The sequence below is a fragment of the Mandrillus leucophaeus genome, unplaced genomic scaffold (assembly GCF_000951045.1).
Source record: "Mandrillus leucophaeus isolate KB7577 unplaced genomic scaffold, Mleu.le_1.0 Scaffold186, whole genome shotgun sequence".
Taxonomy (NCBI): Eukaryota; Metazoa; Chordata; class Mammalia; order Primates; family Cercopithecidae; genus Mandrillus; species Mandrillus leucophaeus.
The window spans coordinates 3064256-3085851 of NW_012101876.1; the positions used below are offsets into that span (position 1 = coordinate 3064256).

At 44.6% G+C, this 21596-nt stretch overlaps 1 protein-coding gene across 1 annotated transcript in view; it reads right to left on the bottom strand.

Moving 5' to 3' along the window:
• GALNT15 (polypeptide N-acetylgalactosaminyltransferase 15) overlaps positions 1-21596 on the bottom strand; it is a 51720-nt gene that overhangs the window by 1661 nt on the left and 28463 nt on the right. The window contains exons 4-9 of the mRNA XM_011977940.1: positions 20963-21130; positions 18364-18481; positions 16831-17025; positions 10434-10565; positions 9939-10043; positions 7146-7289 (exon numbers count right to left, since the gene is read on the bottom strand). Of these exons, the coding sequence (XP_011833330.1) occupies positions 7146-7289; positions 9939-10043; positions 10434-10565; positions 16831-17025; positions 18364-18481; positions 20963-21130 (862 nt within the window). The remainder of the gene's footprint in view (positions 1-7145; positions 7290-9938; positions 10044-10433; positions 10566-16830; positions 17026-18363; positions 18482-20962; positions 21131-21596) is intronic.

Here is a 21596-nt window from a genome sequence, read left to right on the forward strand (position 1 = left end):
TAAAATATAAATTAGGTAGCCCTAAAATTTGGATGTCACTCAAAACCTTAGGGGTAACTAATCCAATTATCTTTATTGTGGTTGTGTAATTGCATCATTTCTTAGAAAGTTCTGGTTAGTATAATTCCCAGAGTATGTTCAGTCTTTATGCTGTATTTGTGACATTCGTTGTCATCACTGTAGTTGTAAATTTCTGCTTTCAAAACGATTTAATCCACTTTACCGTCTGTTAACCCTGCAGTTGGGCACTGTTGTTACCAGGCCGTAGTAGTAAGACCTCTAGGATATACTGAAGGCCTAAACCAGCCATGTTCAGAAGACCATGGCTATGCCCTGCTCAAAATCACCAGATTTAATATTGAATCCAACCTTCTCCTTTTCAAGAAAAAGTTAATTTCCTTATGAAAAGTTAAACAACCTTAACCAGTAATGCTGAAAATGCCTATTTATGTATTCATCCTTCATTTATTCATTTTTGAGATTGATACGGTTTGGTTCTGTGTCCCCACCCAAATCTCATGCTGAATTGTAATTCCCAGTGTTGCAAGAGGGACCTGGTGGGAGATGATTGAATCACGGGGGCAGACTTCCCGCTTGCTGTTCTGTTGATAGAGTTCTCACACAATCTGGCTGTTTGGAAGTGTGTAGCACCTCCTCCTTCGCTCTCTCTCCCCTGCTCCGCCATGTGAGGACGGGGCTTGCTTCCTCTTCGCCTTCTGCCATGATTGTAAGTTTCCTGAGGCCTCCTCAGCATGCTTCCTGTACAGCCTTTAGAACTGTGAGTCAATTAAGCCTCTTTTCTTCATAAATTACCCAGTCTCAGGTATGTCTTTACAGCAGTGTGAGAACAGACTAGTATAGAGATCATAATACTACCCCTTTAAAGTACACAAGTTGGTGGGTTTATAGTATATTCACAAAGTTGTGCAACCTTCATTCCTATCTAATTCCAGAATATTTTCATCACTGTAAAAAGAAACCCACTACCCATCAGCGTCACTCACTTCCCACTCCTCCCTCCTCCCAGCAACTAATCATTAATCTACTTTCTATATTTATGGATTTTCCTATTCTGGACATTTCATATAAATGGTACTATATAAATGTGGCCTTTTGTAACTGGCTTCTTTCACTTTGTGTAATTTTTTTTTCCAAGATGGAGTCTTGCTCTGTTGCCCAGGCGAGAGTACAGAGGCATGATCTTGGCTCATTGCAACCTCCATCTCCCAAGTTCAAGTGATTCTCCTCCCGCAGCCTCCCATTTAGCTGGGATTACAGGCATGTGCCATCACGTCTGATTAGTTTTTTGTAGTTTTAGTAGAGATGGGTTTTCACCATATTGGCCAGGCTGGTCTCGAACTCCTGACCTCAAGTGATCTGCCTACCTTGGCCTCCCAAAGTGTTTGGCACTGTGTGTAATATTTTTAAGGTACATCCATGTTGTACCACAAAACTTTTTCCTTCTTTTCTTATTTTTATTTTATTTATTGATTTTGAGACAGAGTCTCTCTCTGTCACCCAGGCTAGAGTGCAGTGGCACGATCTTGGCTCACTGCAACCTCTGCCTCCTGGGTTCAAGTGATTCTCCGGCCTCATCCTCCCAAGTAGCTGGGACTACAGGTGCGCACCACCACACCTGGCTAGTTTTTGTATTTTTAGTACAAACGGGGTTTCACCGTATTGGCCAGGCTGGTCTCAAACTCCTGACCTCGTGATCCGCCTGCCTCGGCCTCCCAGAGTGCTGGGATTACAGGCGTGAGCCATTACACCTGGCCTTTTTTTTAAAAAAAATTGTGATAAAAACACATAGCAAAACTTTTACCATCTGAGGCATTTTTAAGTGTAAAGTTTAGTAGTTGATGTAGTTTGGATGTTGGTCCCCACCTAACTCTCATGTTGAATTGTAATTCCCAGCGCTGGAGGTGGGGCTTGGTGGGAGATGTTTGGATCATGGGGACAGATCCCTCATGGCTTGGTGCTGTCTTCATGATAGTCAGTTCTTGAGGATCTGGTCATTTAAAAGTGTGTGGCACCACCTTCTCCACTCTCTTTCTCTTGTTCCTGCTTTCACCATGTGATATGCCTGCTCCCACTTCATATCTTCTGCCATGAGTAAAAGCTCTCTGAGGCCTCCCCAGAAGCAGATGCCACTATGCTTCCTATACAGCCTGCAGAACCATGAGCCAATTAAACCTCTTTTCTTATAAATTACCCAGTCTCTAGTATTTCTTTATAGCAATGCAAGAATGGCCTGATAGGCCTGGTGCAGTGGCTCACACTTGTAATCCCAGCACTCTGGGAGGCCGAGGTGGGCAGATCACCCGATGTCGGGAGTTCGAGACCAGCCTGGCCAATATGGTGAAACCCTGTCTCTACTAAAAATACAAAATTAGCTGGGTGTAGTGGCAGGCACCTCTAATTGCAGCTACTCGGGAGGGTAAGGCAGGAGAATCGCTTGAACCTGGGAGGCGGAGGTTGCAGTGAGCTGAGATCCTGCCATTGCACTCTAGTCTGGGCAACAAGAGCGAAACTCCATCTTAAAAAGAAAAAAAAGAATGGCCTAATACAGTAGTGTTAAATATATTCACATTGTTGTGAAACAGATATCCAGAACTTTTTCATCTTGTAAAACTGGAACTCTATAACCATTCATTAATAAACAAATTCCCTTTTTCTCCTCCTCTACCTGCCCCTGGTAACCACTATTTTACTTTCTGTTTCTATTAATTTGACCACTTTAGATATCTTATGTAAATGGAATCGTAGTTTTTGTTCTTTTGTGACGGGTTTATTTCACCAGCATAATGTCCTCAAGATATGCCCATGTTGTAGCAGGTGATGGGATTTTCTTCCTTTTTAAGGCTGAATAATATGTGTATGCCACATTTTGTTATCTCTTCATCTATGATGGACACCTGGGTTGCTTTCACTTCTTGGCTATTGTAAGCAGTGCCAGCATGAATAGTACCTCATTCCTTTTGCTGGCTGAATGATAGTGACTTTTAAAAGTATTATTTATTAATGTCTGAAATATGCTGGGTGTATCTTACTCCCTAATCTTTTACCTGTTATTTTTAAATGCTGTTTCTAAAGTGTATCTTATTCATAGGACTTGCTTAGAAAAATCCTTTATGATCATTTAGAAAGGACCTTAACTTGCCTTATAAAACTTCTTTGAGGCCAGGCACAGTGGCTCACACCTGTAATCCCAGCACTTTGTGAGGCCGAGGTGGGCAGATCACCTGAGGTCAGGAGTTCGAGACCAACCTGGACAACATGGCAAAACCCTGTCTCTACTAAAAATATAAAAAGTAGCCAGGCGCAGTGGCTCACACCTGCAATCCTAGCTATTCAGGAGGCTGAGGCACAAGAATCGCTTGAACCTGGGAGGCAGAGGCTGCAGTGAGCCAGGAGTGCACCACTGCACTCCAGCCTGGGTAACAGAGTGAGACTCTGTCTCAAAAAAAAAAAAAAAAAAAGACTTTGAGTATGTGTGGGCCCATTGAGTCCTGCCTTCAGTTGGTCACCAAAGCCCCAACTGCTTTGTTCTCAAGTACTTCTTGTGAATTTAGCTTAAGTTTTCGATCATACGATTTTCTTCTTTCACAGCCTGCTTTAAGAGTACCAATGCTCAGGATTCTGCTTAGTCATTTTATCCTTTTTATTCCCCAGCAGAAGTTGAAGAAAAGAAATTTTTAAAAGATGTGTATTTATTTGTTTGTATGTTAATACCCCAACTCATTTCAGGAAGAAATGGAAGTGGAGAAAAAGCTGTATATGGACACAGTCTTGATATTGTCATCTTCCGATCCCGATTCTGTATATGGGACCTGCCCACTCTCCCTAAGTACTGACATTCCTCCTATTTCCTCCCTAACTTCTGGAAAGGATCTATAGTTTCTTTCCCCCGGGATAATAGGGGTCAAAATTTTACAAAAATGATGAAATACTTACAGTGGAATTTGCATTAAAAGGAAGAAAGTGTTATCTATATAGCTATATATTTACATCTACATCTATATCTAAAGTTTCTTAGTGGGTGGAGGGACTTCGAATTGCTCCTAAAACCACACCACCAAGGTGGCTGAACGCTCCTTGTAACATGCCTCACCATCCTACTTGTGAACTGAGCCAATACACTTCAAAAAGAGGCGGATCCCTCTCTCTGCAATGACCAGCATGAGAGCTACACAGAGACCTGGCAAATCATTACACATGAAGATGCCAGTGGCCCAACTTTGCTGCTGGGTTGCCTTTTCCTCCCGCTGAGGCCTCACTGCCCAGCCACTAAGTTCAAAAGCAGAGGCAAAGGTCCATAATACCTGACCTCTTGGAACAGCCCAGGATGCAGTGCCAACCAGCAGTTCCTTCTGACCAGCAGCACTACCAGGCTCTTTCTGAACAGATCACTCACCTCCTGGAAGTCCCAGCGCTGCTGGTGGATGGCCAGGCCTTCCTCTGTGCAGTTCTGAAGAATCACCTGCTCCTGCCTGACAGCGAAGCACCTTTTTTTTAAAAAAAATTGTGATAAAAACACATAGCAAAACTTTTACCATCTGAGGCATTTTTAAGTGTAAAGTTTAGTAGTTGATGTAGTTTGGATGTTGGTCCCCACCTAACTCTCATGTTGAATTGTAATTCCCAGCGCTGGAGGTGGGGCTTGGTGGGAGATGTTTGGATCATGGGGACAGATCCCTCATGGCTTGGTGCTGTCTTCATGATAGTCAGTTCTTGAGGATCTGGTCATTTAAAAGTGTGTGGCACCACCTTCTCCACTCTCTTTCTCTTGTTCCTGCTTTCACCATGTGATATGCCTGCTCCCACTTCATATCTTCTGCCATGAGTAAAAGCTCTCTGAGGCCTCCCCAGAAGCAGATGCCACTATGCTTCCTATACAGCCTGCAGAACCATGAGCCAATTAAACCTCTTTTCTTATAAATTACCCAGTCTCTAGTATTTCTTTATAGCAATGCAAGAATGGCCTGATAGGCCTGGTGCAGTGGCTCACACTTGTAATCCCAGCACTCTGGGAGGCCGAGGTGGGCAGATCACCCGATGTCGGGAGTTCGAGACCAGCCTGGCCAATATGGTGAAACCCTGTCTCTACTAAAAATACAAAATTAGCTGGGTGTAGTGGCAGGCACCTCTAATTGCAGCTACTCGGGAGGGTAAGGCAGGAGAATCGCTTGAACCTGGGAGGCGGAGGTTGCAGTGAGCTGAGATCCTGCCATTGCACTCTAGTCTGGGCAACAAGAGCGAAACTCCATCTTAAAAAGAAAAAAAAGAATGGCCTAATACAGTAGTGTTAAATATATTCACATTGTTGTGAAACAGATATCCAGAACTTTTTCATCTTGTAAAACTGGAACTCTATAACCATTCATTAATAAACAAATTCCCTTTTTCTCCTCCTCTACCTGCCCCTGGTAACCACTATTTTACTTTCTGTTTCTATTAATTTGACCACTTTAGATATCTTATGTAAATGGAATCGTAGTTTTTGTTCTTTTGTGACGGGTTTATTTCACCAGCATAATGTCCTCAAGATATGCCCATGTTGTAGCAGGTGATGGGATTTTCTTCCTTTTTAAGGCTGAATAATATGTGTATGCCACATTTTGTTATCTCTTCATCTATGATGGACACCTGGGTTGCTTTCACTTCTTGGCTATTGTAAGCAGTGCCAGCATGAATAGTACCTCATTCCTTTTGCTGGCTGAATGATAGTGACTTTTAAAAGTATTATTTATTAATGTCTGAAATATGCTGGGTGTATCTTACTCCCTAATCTTTTACCTGTTATTTTTAAATGCTGTTTCTAAAGTGTATCTTATTCATAGGACTTGCTTAGAAAAATCCTTTATGATCATTTAGAAAGGACCTTAACTTGCCTTATAAAACTTCTTTGAGGCCAGGCACAGTGGCTCACACCTGTAATCCCAGCACTTTGTGAGGCCGAGGTGGGCAGATCACCTGAGGTCAGGAGTTCGAGACCAACCTGGACAACATGGCAAAACCCTGTCTCTACTAAAAATATAAAAAGTAGCCAGGCGCAGTGGCTCACACCTGCAATCCTAGCTATTCAGGAGGCTGAGGCACAAGAATCGCTTGAACCTGGGAGGCAGAGGCTGCAGTGAGCCAGGAGTGCACCACTGCACTCCAGCCTGGGTAACAGAGTGAGACTCTGTCTCAAAAAAAAAAAAAAAAAAAGACTTTGAGTATGTGTGGGCCCATTGAGTCCTGCCTTCAGTTGGTCACCAAAGCCCCAACTGCTTTGTTCTCAAGTACTTCTTGTGAATTTAGCTTAAGTTTTCGATCATACGATTTTCTTCTTTCACAGCCTGCTTTAAGAGTACCAATGCTCAGGATTCTGCTTAGTCATTTTATCCTTTTTATTCCCCAGCAGAAGTTGAAGAAAAGAAATTTTTAAAAGATGTGTATTTATTTGTTTGTATGTTAATACCCCAACTCATTTCAGGAAGAAATGGAAGTGGAGAAAAAGCTGTATATGGACACAGTCTTGATATTGTCATCTTCCGATCCCGATTCTGTATATGGGACCTGCCCACTCTCCCTAAGTACTGACATTCCTCCTATTTCCTCCCTAACTTCTGGAAAGGATCTATAGTTTCTTTCCCCCGGGATAATAGGGGTCAAAATTTTACAAAAATGATGAAATACTTACAGTGGAATTTGCATTAAAAGGAAGAAAGTGTTATCTATATAGCTATATATTTACATCTACATCTATATCTAAAGTTTCTTAGTGGGTGGAGGGACTTCGAATTGCTCCTAAAACCACACCACCAAGGTGGCTGAACGCTCCTTGTAACATGCCTCACCATCCTACTTGTGAACTGAGCCAATACACTTCAAAAAGAGGCGGATCCCTCTCTCTGCAATGACCAGCATGAGAGCTACACAGAGACCTGGCAAATCATTACACATGAAGATGCCAGTGGCCCAACTTTGCTGCTGGGTTGCCTTTTCCTCCCGCTGAGGCCTCACTGCCCAGCCACTAAGTTCAAAAGCAGAGGCAAAGGTCCATAATACCTGACCTCTTGGAACAGCCCAGGATGCAGTGCCAACCAGCAGTTCCTTCTGACCAGCAGCACTACCAGGCTCTTTCTGAACAGATCACTCACCTCCTGGAAGTCCCAGCGCTGCTGGTGGATGGCCAGGCCTTCCTCTGTGCAGTTCTGAAGAATCACCTGCTCCTGCCTGACAGCGAAGCACAGGTGCTGTGGCCTGCCAAAGTGAATCTCCTTCCTGCTGGTGTGCTGCAGGTACTGTGACAGAAGCAATGGTTGTTAGCGCAACTAGAAAGAGATCCTCTCCAAAGCTGTAGAGGAGGTAAGAAGAACCCACTATACAGCTGAGGTCTAGGGGCAATCTTCAGATTCTATCGGGGTCAGCAAGATCACATCTCATGGTCAAGTCCAAAAACATGCTGCTAGACTAGTCGTAGCCTCTGAAGTCCCCATATTCCAGCTGCTCTCACATTCATATTTACACATTCTGGCATGTTTCTCTGTTACTTTATTTACTATACCATAGGTGAGGCCATAAAAAGTGCTGTGTGTTTGGTTAGTATACTGTTGAAAGCACAGATGAGGAACCTCTCTGAAGCCCAGGTTGATGTCTTTCTGGAGAACCCTGACCTGCTCCTGAAACTAATTTTCCTGCAGTTTGTTGTATCTGCTGGCTCTCACTCATGGTTATTGTCTCCTCCAGTGTTTTGTAGTATTGGATTGTGTACAACTTTGAGAGGGGCTTTAACTGTGAGGATCTTGTGAACATTAATTGGAAGGCACGTCCTGGAAAGACGATTTTCTGTTCGTTTCTGTCAGATGCAGCCTGAACTTATTTTTACATTAATTTTATGGCTTACAGACAGGATCAGCTTCACGGGCATGTGACCTGTGCAGTCACATGGGGCCTCATGCTTAGATGGGTTTCATACTCTTGGTTTAATAAATTTGATTTAATGCTCTGCTGTCACTGTCTTAAAATTCTTAATAATTGTCAAATTAAAGACTACATTGTCATCTTGCACTGGGCCCTGCAATTAGATAGTCTGTCCTGCTTGATGATTCCCAAACTACACAATTAGTACACATGTGAACCTAAGCCCATATTAGATCCGAGCTTGTGGTTAAAAATTCTCAGGGGAGAGTAATTTGTTTCCTACTCAAAGCCCCTGTAGGGGCAAGCTTCTTGCCATTTTCCTGTGGCAGGGGGTAGATATTTCTAGTCAAACTTTTCAAGGACAGGTTACCCTTTGAAGGTCAAAGCTGGCTTGCTATGGGAGTTTCATTTCTGACTTCTCATCTCTCATGGGCTAAGGCGGGCTCTCATCACTTTTCCCTTGCATGGAGCCAACAGCTGTAGATTCCTGAGGCTGGCAGTAACCATCCCCTCACACTTGGTAGGGCAGCTTTGCCCATGTCCAATTCCTCTACTTTCAGTTGCCTCTTGTTTTTTGACCCCTGGAGGTTTCCTTTTCTTTCTTGCAAACTCATTTATTCATGAAAAAGGGTGTTTCATATTTTTTTATCCAGCATAGCTTATCTAGGTGTTTATAGGGAAGGGCTTTCATCTTATCTAGTTTACAATATTGCAGGATCCTAAAGTCCTTACTATTAAAAAAAAAAAGAACAAGAAAGAGCTAATATTCCTTTTGCATGAAGGAGGCTGTATTATTCTTTTGTTTCTTTATTTTTTTTTATTCTTCTTTTTCAAACCCAAAATAATCTCTGTAGAGGATGCATTATTCTTAACTGCAGGTGAGAAAACCAAGATTTAAAGAAGCCTGCCAGGATCACACAGCTAGAAAATGAGGGAACTCAGATTCAAACCAAGCTATGCCTGACTGCAAAGCTAGAACAAATTTCACCCTACCACGTGGCTTCCTCACTCAGCACTTGATGTTTATGTCTGTATCCCTTGTGTCAGGTGTGAATGCCTATCAGTATGTCCTAGGAGATTGGTAAAGGGCAGAGCCAAAGGAGGCCGGATGGATTCTGAGCATCTCCCTCCCACATGTTCTATAGGCCCACAGCCTGCCCCCAGAAACCCGGGGCCTACACTGCCAAGCCCAGCCTCAGCCAGCCTTCCGTGCAGGGCTGGACCACAGACCCTCAGAGAGATGCTGTCTTTTGCCCCCAGGATCTTTGATTCTCATCCAGTGAATATCTCCAGGAAATTATACTTTGATGTTTGTTTTTATTAGGGGCCTTTGGGATGTGATAACTTAAAAGTCCCTATCACAGCCTGAAAAGAGAGAGACTTGGGGACAAGCTAGGCTTTCTAGGTTGTCATCCAGTTGTGAAAAGAAGTGGACCTACCAGCCCACAGCTAGTGTCGGTGGAGGATTTCTACCACTTTGGGCAGTTACTCCATGATGAAAATTTTGAAGAGAAGTATTACTCCTAAGATATAAGGAGACCTTCCTGATGACCAAATGGTGCTAGAGGCTGGAATGACCCTATTGCCTCTAGAACCTTATCTTGATATGATTACCTTCTTTAGTCCTCGGACAATTGAACCCTGCCTGAACCTTGAAGGCTTCTGAGTTTGCAATCCCTGGGCTAGTGACCCTAAGCCTCAGTTTTCTCATCTGTCAAATGAAAAGTTTGGCCAAACAGCCTCTCCATTTCCCTTTAACTAAGATGCTTTTATTTTCTGACAATGGCCTATGTCTGTGCTTACAGATGGAGGTGAGGTGAGGAGAGCTGTGATGGGTCATTATAGTGAGGGACCATGGCAGTCCAGGGACATGGGACCACAGAAAGAAGATATCTCAAAGGAAAGTAGGGGGCATCCCAGAAAAATGTCACCCACTTTCAAGTCTTCTTGGGCTATGATTCATCCTGAGAAGTCTGACTGCTCACCTGTTGCTGCCGCTATGATTCATCCTGAGAAGTCTGACTACCCACCTGTTGCTGCCGGCTGTCACTGCAAGGAGCCAACACCATGGGACAGTCCAGGAGGTTCCCTTCTGCTTGGCAGTCTGCACAGAGCCCAAGTCCAGTGTTGTGGAGCTGAAAGTGGACACGTGGGATTCACTCCACACAGGAGTGAATTCCGAATTCCACCCTCGGTCAGGCATCCTTGGTCAGGCACCATTCCTTTGCTGTATTCTCTGGAGTGTAGCCCAAGGTACATTGTTCAGGCCACAACAATGGGTGTGGTCAAGCTGAAGCCACTGACCCGAAGGGACAGGCCTCTTGAAGGAGGTGCTTTGGGGTGGGTAATGGAGCAAAACCCAGCCACGTTCTTCAGACTGGCATGGAGGCACAGGATGGACCCAAGGCCTCTGAGGCCCTGCTAAACTATGAATGGTTGACCAGGGACATGGAACAGCTGAACATCTAGTTGTTGTCTTGGGAAGCTTCCCTCTCCCTCCCCATCTTCCCTGGGTCACGCCTTGCCTTTCCAGAGAACCTGGGCCTGGGTTCAGATGGGTACAGCTCAGGGTAGACATTAGCCAGAAACCAGTGGAATGTCCGACAACTCAGTCTCCTTTGCAGCTGCAAGCGTTCCATACAGTCTGGCTTCTCAGCCTGGGGAGGAGAAAGACACAAGCAGGATGATGAAAGCTTGTCTTGCCCAGAATTCACATGGTTGGGGATGGAGTGGCTGGGAAGAAGCTGAAGGATCAGGACAGAAGGAAGGGGCCAAGACCACAGTTCTCCAGGGCTGCAGTGGGGAGGGTCATGTGTTGGGAGAAGAAGGTCTGGAAGGGACAGAATAGCACAGATCTTCCCTACAGAGAGCTGTGGAACCAGCAAGACTGTAAGTGATATCAGCCCCTTCCCACACTCCCTCAAATCTCCAGTCTATAAAGACTATGATAAGCCAGGAGTGGTGGCTCACTCCTCCAGCATTTTGGGAGGCCGAGGCTGGTGGATCACTGGAGGTCAGCAGTTCAAGACCAGCCTGACCAACATGGTGAAACCCTATCTCTACTAAAAATACAAAAAAATTAGCCAGGTGTGGTGGCACATGCCTGTAATCCCAGCTACTCGGGAGGCTAAGACAGGAGAAATCACTTGAATCCAGGAGGCAGAGGCTACAGTGAGCCAAGATCGTGCCACTGCACTCCAGTCTGGGCAACAGAGCAAGACTCCTTCTCAAAAAAAAAAAAAAAAAAAAAAGAGAGAGAGACTATGATATCTGTGCTTTAATGATTTTTCTGCAGAAATTGGCAAAATTGGGAACTTTGCACCTAGGTTGGTATAAGGAGAAACCACAATGGGCCTCTTGGAGTCAGGAACTGACCCATAGGCAACTGAGATGAAGTTAGCTGGGAAATCATGGGCTAGGGGTTGGGGCAAGGCAAGTGTATCTTTCTTCACCTCTGGGTACCATTAATGAATCACTCCGTTGGGCTACACTATCCCCTCTGTTTGAGATTCTCCTTTATGATACAATTGTCCTAGGATGGAGATCAAGGCAAATCCTTAACACTAGTACAAATTAATGTTTTTGGCTATATTAATGATACAAAGAACTGTACCCAAAAGTTTAGTACCAAATCATGGATACTTTTAGGGAAGAGAGAGGTGACAAGGATGGGTTGGAATGACCACAGACAAAAAAAGAGAGAACCCTTTCCTGGCATGGGGAGAGGAAGCAAGCTGGCCATGTCAGAGTTCCCATTTGATGGCCTCTAATCTGACAGTAAGACATGGTCAACCAGGCTGTGTGAAGTGCGCTTGGTTTGGTTTTGTTTTCTCTCTCTTTTAGACCTCAGCTGGGAATGTGGTAAGTCTGTTGTACTGAAATTCTCTCTAGACACTTCTCAAAGTGTGATTCCCTGAGCATCTGCCTGAGGAATGCCCACGGAGCTTGTTAAAAATGTAGATTCCTGGGCCCTGCCCCAGAGACGATACAGTTGTTTGGGGTGGAGGCCCTGGAATCTGCATTTTAACCATTTCTCCTGGTGAGTCTTTTTCACACAAAGTTTGAGAAAAACTTCTCTAAGTCAGGAATTTCTTGTTTGCTCGGTGTATTTACCCACCATGAAACCAAGGGGATCCATTACTTTTTCCTCTCAGTGAATTAGCATAAGTTTCTTGATGGCTTCTTGGCATTCTTTGTGTTTATTTGAAACCTCCCTACATCTTTCCCAGAGTTGGACTTTGCTACCAAAACAGAAACATTTCTTCATGTGAGTTCTATCACCTTTACTTTTCTTGATAAAGACATAAACTGATAAATCTACCCAATCTTTGACCTTGAATGAGGGGCAGGCTGACAACGAACTTTCCCTTCTGTAGAATTATGTCTAACAGAAGAGAAAACAAGGAAATGTCCACGCCCCGAGCAGCAAAAGTCTGGCCTTGTCTTTCGGGTGCCCAGGATTTCTGTATCTCAAAATCCTTGTGGGGATTTTGGGGTGGATGGAGAAATAGAAACCTTTAGGGCAAAATTAACTTTTGGTTATTTAAATTTAAAGTAAATGCATGGTATCAAATACCTTCAGGGAGGCAGGAATGTCACTGAAACTTTGAAATCAAAGTAAGTGATAGGACATTTCCAAAGCATGAATTCATGGAAATGTTCAAAAGAGAGAGAAATAAAAGGAGCCCTCTGCTAAAGGTCTTCTCACTGACCAGTAAGGATGCCATTCTCCTTGCAGAAGTCATCAAATGAACAAAATGGACATCTGTGATTCAGAGAATGGACACCCAAATGGATATAAGAAGAAAAAGGTACCTCACCTATAGACTTGATGAAAGTAAGCCTAGCATTTATTCTCCAAAGCACTCTTTCACATTTCATTTGATAGTGTACTCACAACAGTTAGTGAGTTCTTACAGGTTAAATGACTTTCCCAGGGTCAATAGCTTCTAACAGGTCAGAGTGGTATATCAGGTAGCTAGTCAGACATAAGCAGGGCAGAGGAGGATTGTCCCCAAGCCCCCAACCTCCAGGGATGTCAGGCCGCCACCAGGTGTTGGTCAGGCAGCTGTTAACTGTCTTTCTAAACCAATAATTAGTTGCAGCTGGCACCAGAGAACGGCAGTCTCTCCACAGAGAAACCTCAACTTGGTGATCAGCTTCCCGATACGATCTCAGGAGTTGGGCAAGTGGGCTCAAGCATGTGCACTAAGAGGTAAAATGGTGGCGTTTCACTGGTATATGACCTTCCTCCGGGAATGTGCAAGTGGTAACGCCCCAAGGGCGTATGCGAACAATTTCAGTAAACACGCTGCGCATGCTCCCCTCCCAAGTGCTAACAGGCCACTGCACATGTGGACAGCCCTCCAGGGGAAGAATCAGGGAAGAAGGGACACAAGCCCCCAGAAGCATGCCAGTGTACAAGACCCCAAGTCAAAGATCAAACCGCACACTTGATCTATGAAGTCGCCCACTTGGCCCTGTTCCAAATGTACTTTACTTCCTTTCGTTCCTGCCCTAAACTTTTCCTTTTTTTTTTTTTTCCCGAGACAGGGTCTTGCTCTGGCTCCCAGGCTAAAGTGCAATGGGGCGATATCAGCTCACTGCAAACTCCACCTCCCTAGCTCAGGCCATCCTTCCACCTCAGCCTCCCAAGTAGCTGGTACTACAGGTGTACACCACCACGCCCAGCTAATTTTTGTAGATTTTTGTAGACACAAGGTTTCACCATGTTGCCCAGGCTGATCTTGAGCTCCTGGAAAACTTTTTAATAAACTTTCACTCCTGCTTTAAAACTTGCTTTGGTCTCTCAGTCTGCCTTATGCCCCTCGGTTGAATTCTTTCTTCTGAGAAGGCAAGAATTGAGGTTGCTGCAGACCCATATAGATTCACCACTGATAACAAGAGCCAAAGGTTGATCTCAGGTTTATAAATCTTTTTGCCATCCATCCATTCCACCAATAAATGTTTATGGAGCACCTATTACGTGCATGGAATTTAACTAGGCATTGGAGATTTCAAGGTCAGCAGAATACTCTTCCTGCCCTTTTTGAGCTTGTAAGTTTGTGGAACATTTGTTGAGCGCCTTCTTCTTCTTCTTTCTTCTTTCTTCTTCTTTCTTCTTCTTTCAGAGTCTCGCTCTGTCGCCAGGCTGGAGTGCAGTTGTGTGATCTTGGCTTACTACAACCTCCACCTTCTGGGTTCAAGCAATTCTCCTGCCTCAGTCTCCTGAGTACCTGGGACTATAGGCACGTGCCATCATGCCCAACTAATTTTTGTAATTTTAGTAGAGATGGGGTTTCACCATGGTGGTCACGATCTCTTGACCTCACGATCTGCCAGCCTTGGCCTCCCAAAGTGCTGGGATTACAGGCATGAGCCACTGCGCCCAGCCGAGCACCTTCTATATAGCAAATACATCCCTGCCGTCCCCCAAATTCAGACAGAACTACAGAGGATAGCTTCTTTATGGACCTCCAACTATTTCTGGAAAAGTATGGTGTCTACATTTGAGGATTACTGTTTCCATGTTAGAGAGCTAAGAGACAAAAAATACTAAAAGGTTGGACTAGTTCTAGTTCTACTTCTGGTTCTCTCCCCACTTTTATTTAGCAACTCACCATCTCATGGGGCCTCGATTTTCTATTTTATAGAATGAAGGACTTGGGTGAATACAAACAAGCACTTAAAAAATCCTGCAATCACCATCTGTACAAGCAAACTGGATTTTCCCAAAAGCAGACCAGTCATGCTCTAAAAAGTCATGTCAGTCCCCAATTTCTGTAATTGTCTAGAACAAAGTATATATTCACAGGTACTTCTAATTGCACCAACCAATGTGGGAAGAAGCTTGAAGTTCCGTAAATAATTTGCATACTGTTGCATTAGGCTGGCCACAGCCAACATGCCATGTCCTAATGAGCCTGTCTGATGGAAAGTTAGTCTGGCGCATCAAAAATTATGCAATATTTAACACTTCTTTAAGAATTCTTTATAAATGCAGTCTGTGCCAATGTTAGGAAAATGTCCTCTGAAAGCAAAGAGCTAATACTAAATTGACATCCCAAGAGAGAAAAATAGCTGCTTTGGCCAAAAGAAACCCAAGGGATTAAAAACCACAGAAACTCTATGGACCTCTACAGAACGCTGTAGAAGGCCACTTGCTCCCCATTGCTAATTGAATAAAATCTAAACTGTTTAGCCTGACCCTCAGGGGCTCCAGAGTCTTCCCCCAACTCCTCTGGATGTCTGAGTTGAACCCGTTCAGCCATTCTTCAGATGTGACCTCCCCTGAAAAGATGTCTGTCATGAGCCTGTCTAGGATGAATCATTCCCACCTTTGTTAACATTATCTCTTCCAGAGGAGCTCCTGCCCCACCAGGAACCTGATAAGCATTGGGTATGGTTCTCTGTCCCCTGTAGGACCCACCCAGGGCCTGGCACAGAGCAGGTGCTTGGTTGACCTTTGTTGACCATTAGTAGCCATGGCAATAATGATGGTATTAATAGTAAACACACAAGCAGGGCTTACTCAGTGCCAGGCACTCGTCTAGCATGTTTTGGATTTATTAACATATTTATTCATCCTAACAATGGAAGGAAAGCTTAACAAATGAGGAAGCGGAAACACTGAGTGTTTAAGTAACTTTCGGATCATATAACCAATACTTAAACCCAGACCATCTTGTTCTTGGAGTCCATGAGCTTAACCATCAGACTACACAGCTTCTAGATCGGCGTCTAGAGTTGGACACATGCTTCCACTTCCCACAGATAGAGATGGAGAAGGAGACTAAAGAAGAACAAAGATGCTAGCTAGTAAATGAGCTGGGTCCTTGTGAGAGTTTTCCGTTCCATCGCAATGCCTTCCTGGAGGAATGAAGGAGGCTGCTGTTAGTAGCATTTCTCCTGTACCGGAAAGGAGCCAATGCCACTCTGTGTAATAGTGTGGCTAACTGACGGGGTCCACGAGGAGACTCTAGCCTGCCTAGATCTACCTTAGGAATTACTGTTGAGCCCTGGGATTCTGTGTACTGTTAACACTTTCCCCAGCTAAAGACACAAAGATCCTTGACGTTCATGGAGCCCTGACACACTCCAGGCTCTGGAAGCTATTCTCACTTAGGGAAGCGGCTGGGTCTAGAATAGGGAGGAGGCAAAGCCCTGAGGACCAGGGCGGAAGGGGAGTCATTGGGGCTGTTCTGCAGGGCTTCCCTGTCAGGCTGGCCCTGCACTCGGGCATGTCCTTCCATTTAAAGTGGCTAGGCTTCATCTGTGGCATGCAAACTCAATCTAACTCACACCCCAGCAGCGTGGGCTGCTGAGGGGCTTGTGGGAGCTGCTCCAGAGTCCCCACTTACAGCACAGCAAGCTGTGAACCCACTTCCCACACTGAACTGCATTTACAGGTCACTCTGGAAGGACTGAGCTAAAAAGCTGCTGACCAATTGATAATGCGCTGTTTGTGGATGTTTCGTTAAATGTTTAAAATTTTTATTTTTCTGTGGCTTGTTTTGGACTCTACTTTTATATTTAGTATGTGTTTCATGTCTTGGATAATTTCACAGCCCTGAGCCCTTTGCTCAGGATGAAAGGAGACCTGGCCTTGGAGACCTAGCTCATCGCTTCTCTGTGCCAACCCGTCCCCTGGCCCCAGGTGAGGGATCCCATCCCACAGATGTCATCCCATAAATGTTAGGGAGCTTCAGGCCAAGGCCAGCTGTGATGTCCCCTGGAGAAGCCGGAGAGACAAAGGGCAGCCCCACCAGGTAGAGGAGCCACTTAAGACAAGGCAGCTCAAGGGAAGCTCGAGCCAGAATCTTCTGTTTTCCCCTCCAGGCAAAAGAAAGGAGCCCTCCCTGGCCCACCTCCTGCTGGTGGCCCTGTGCTGGACACAGAAGCCCCACCTGGCTCTCTCCTTACCTTGCTCAAGGAGAAGGCCTCTGGGCTATGCCTGTAGAAGGTTTCCTTGAATGACCCCAGCCAGGTCTCAGCAATGCGAACCTTGTTCCTCAAGGTGGCCTCCTGGTCAATGGGGGAGGGGGCATCCTGATTTCGGTAGATGTGCCCTACCCGAGAGCAGGGAAGGATTTCAACGGAACCACCGCAGAGCCAGGCCTGCCACGAAGGGAGAAGATAAATACCTTGGCATTCCGCCTTTAAGAATGGTGGGAAATAAGGAGCCCTATCTACGAGGGGCTGGCAAAATGCACAGGAAATCATGAGCGCTCAATGTGAAGATGATTATAGTCCTCAGTGTGGAGTAGAGTTTCCGGATTTGGAAGTTCTGGGCATGGGAGTGACAGGGTGGAGAGAATAGAGGCAGTTGTCCCAAAATGGGGACAAGGGGGCCATCCCCGTGCAACTACCTGGATATGCGGCCCTTCAAACACATGCAGATCCAGCACTTAGAGAGATGTAGCCTGTGAATTAGCACCCCTACTCCCCAAAGGACACTTCCTCAGGGAAAAAGATGTCCCCAGTGGTCCGGGAATACCTCAAAGCTTGTGAAGTGTGCTACAAAGGCACCAGGGGCTGTTTGTGGTAGAGACAGAAGCAAGCTTTCCTGAGACATAGTCTTTACTATTTCAAGAAATTTCCCTCTGCTCTCCCACTCCCAAATGGCTTGAGGTCACTTGGCAGGAAGCCTTTCATTCCACATTTGGGGATAAAGGTTAAAGGAGTAGCGGTCCTAGGATAAGCAGCATATGAATGGAAACACCAAAACTGGAGTTCCCAAACTGTGTGCCAAGGTACCCCAGGGTGCCACAGCAAACTCGTAGGGTCTGGTGTTAAATTTCTGAGAGAAACATGGTGACATCTGTTGGACTTTACGCAGAATATAAGCTTCAGGTAATTCACACTTTCAGCATTAGATCTCTGCACTTTTGATGACGAATATTTTTCTGGGGTTGGGTTTTCGGAGGGTACTCTGATGAAAAAGCAAGTATCATGCCAGGAAGCAATGTGGAACAGGAAATGAGGGTGACTCCAAGGTTTGAGAAGTTGTGCGGTGCCCAAAAGGTGCTAAGTTTTTATGACAAGTATTAAAGTGTTTGGACCAAACTACTCAATACACAGAACTTTGGGTATTTGCTTTGGACTATGGGTGCTGCGAAAACAGTACTGAGATGCTAAGAGTGCTATGAATAGAGAATGTGTGAGAGCCTCTGGAATCTCTGCACAGAAGTTAAAATAACTGAGACTATGCCCATCCTGGAAGCAGGTTTTGAGGGTCAATTTCATGAAGGCACTGAGAGTGAAACCAAGCTACAGCACAAGAGAGATGGGAAACTGTGAGAAATGGAAGGGTTGACACACAATACAGGAATGACTTCATAATTTTCCCACAGCCTCATTCCTTCCCAGTGACATTTCTAATGCCTGCCTTCAAGATGTGACCATACACACCACTCCAGAAATCCGACCTGTGTCCTCCCTTGGTCCAGGACATACCTTGAAAGACAGTTCGAGGTTTTCACCACCCCGCAGCGACATAAGAGGGTCATACGCTCCAGTGTTTTGGAAGTAATGTCTGTCCATGGCCACCACCTCTCCGGGCACCACAGGGCTCCTGGACACAGAAGACGGGTAAGACATTGTAGGTCAGAACCCAGAGCATAGCAGGCAAAGCTGGGGGCTGGGGTTTCCCAGGTGGGAGCTCCAGTGACTGAAAGAACAGGCTTTGGGCTCAGGTAGAATGCAATGTTTTTAATTGCAAGACTGGGGCAGAGCCACGATGTCAGAAATCCCAGTATTTGATGAAAACAGAGCTATTCTTGCTTAGGCCTTTTATACTCTGTTCTCAGGTACCGCTCCTAGAGAGGGCCCAGGGCCCACACCTGAGGCTCCCCTGCCCTCTGGCTTGAGTCCCTCTGGAAAGATGTTTGGAAAGAAGGCCTTGGTTAAAATAAGGTACCCTGAGAGAGGTAGCACCAGGCCTGACACAGCGACATGGTCAGGCTCATTCCTCCTTTCTCTTTCTCACCCTCTTTTGTTTTCCTAATGACCATCCACCCTCTCCCCAATTCTATGATGAACCCACCAGGGACCCTGGAAGCAGCTAAGTCCCCACTGCTCTAGGGGAAAAAGAAATGATTTATAAACACAGGAAGCTAGAAACCTTTAATAAGGGAATTCAGATCGTAATACCCCTCAGAGAGATTTTAAACAGAGAAAGATATAGTCAGAAGGTTTCTGAAAAAGGCTCTCTTCATCTAGGAGAAACAAATTTTAATGCAGCCACACTCTGGGAATTTTTCAAAGTATAAATGACTAAGAGTTCAGATTTTTCTTAATTACTAAAGAAAAAGCAATGCATTAGCAAAGCTACTGGCCGCTAGGTTATAAAAATTCTACATTATACCAGAATACTAAAAACTGATGTTGTAATGATTATTCAGTATAATTTCCAATTCTGCCACTCCCAATTTGTAAGATCTTAGGTGGGCTATGTGTCTTTGAGCTCAGCTTCCTCACCTCTAATTGGGGATAAAATAGAGTTTCGTAATTGGGTTTCGAGGGGATGAAAAAGGTAAGCCATGTAAAATATGTAGCTCTGTGCATGCTACATTTTAAATGCTCACTGGATTTTGATGTTACAAGTTCAGCATTCCTTTTCTGACACCTGTGGGGTCAGTGTGTTTTTTAATGCAGAATTTTTTGGACTTTCAAAAGGGACATACACTATATACTACACATCAGTCGTAGTGGGGTCTGGGCCAGCACTCTTTAGTCAAATATGCTAACATTTCTTTAGTGAAACATACACATATTTTCACAGTAAGCAGTAAGTGGGATAAATAAGGCCGATGCAGATACCCGTGTCAGTTCAGGGCAGCTTTTGCTGTCTAATGATTTTGTTTTTGTTTTTGTTTTTTGTTTTCTGTTTTTTGTTTTTTTTTTAGACAGAATCTTGCTCTGTCACCCAGGCTAGAGTGCAATAGTGCTGTCTCAGCTCGTTGCAACCTCCGCCTGCTGGGTTCCAGTGATTCTTGTGCCTCAGCCTCCTAAGTAGCTGACTTGGAGGGACTACAGGAGTGTGTCACCATGCCCAGCTAATTTTTTTTTTTTTTGTATTTTTAGTAGACATGGGGTTTCACCATGATGGCCAGGTTGGTCTCGAACTTCTGGCCTCAAGTGATCCGCCCGCCTCGGCCTCCCAAAGTGCTAGGATTACAGGCATGAGTCACTGCACCTGGCCTGCTGCCTAATGAATTATTAAACAAATGCTTGGTTTTTAGAGCTTTTTGGATTTTGCAATTGTGAATAATGAACTGTGGCCTTGTATTTAAAATATAGCATAGCAGTGAAGCCGGTGTTCTCAAGGGCTTGGCTGTCTGGGTTTAAATTCTGGATTCACCTCTCATTGGCTTTATAGTGTTGGGAAACTTTTAAAATCCTTATGTACCCCAGAAACCATGGAGGCAGACAACCAATTCCACTGTGTCCTTTCAGAATTCCTGACCCACAGAATTCATGAGCTTAATAATAAAATGGCTATGTTCTACACCAAGTTTGAGGTGGTTTGTTATGCATAAGATATCTAGTGTGTCTACTTAAATAGAAGAGCCATCCAAAAACCAAACATGTGAGAAGTCACCCATACAATAGGATATATTTGAGACCTATGGTTCTTAGCATTGACCTGCTTGAATTCTTCCTGTTTGCTAAGACGGGACCTGAGGAATCCACACTGTACCTGATGAGAGAGCTGGGCCAAGATTCCATCTCAGGTTGTCACACTGGGGCATTAACTGATGCTATCTGGAAGAGCCTGGCAGAACTTTATGAATACAACAATATAATGATGGTAACACCTACATCTGGGTGCCTGGCACTCTCTAAGTGCTTTTCACATATTAGCTCATTCAATCTTCACAACAACCCTATAAATAAATACTATAATTGCTCTCAATTTACTGATAAGGAAACTGCGGCATATGTTAAGTAATTTACTAGGAAACTGTGGAGGCAGGATTAGACCCCAGGCAGGCAGGCTGCAGAGTCCATCTTGAGGAGGCAACGGCAAAGCAGGTGTGAAATGGGGCCTCACCTGATGGGGCTTATTGGGGACTGGAGGGCCTTCCTCACATGCTCCGGCAAAGGTTCCCAATGGAAATCCAGCTTCCAGTCCAACACCCCACGCTGCAGGTCCTTCGAGGGGTAATACTGGAAAGTCTTCCAGTCAATCACATCTATCACCGGAGATACCACCCGGCTCCTGGAAAGAATTGTGGAATCAAACAAGGGACATAAAGCATTTACTTGCTGAGGCTGGAAACGTAGTCTGTACATGGGCTGCCCAGTATGGCGGCTACCAGACACCCATACCTAAAATGGGGTTTATCCAAATCAGGTGTGGAGTAAAATACACCCTGGATTGAGAATACTTTAGCATGGAAAAAAGGATGCAAACATCTCAATAATTTTTACATTGGTTACATGTTGAAATGGTAATATTTTGGATCTATTGGGTTTACTAAAATATATTATTAAAATTAACTTCATCTGTTTCTTTTTATTTTGTTATGTGACTATTAGAAATTTTTTAATTACATATTGTTATGTGTTATATTTATATTGTTATATTTATATACATGTGTGATATTTATATTGTATAGCAGGGTTCTAGAAAATGTTTTTCCATAAGGAATTGGGGTCCATTGCTTTAAAGAGCATGCCAGTAC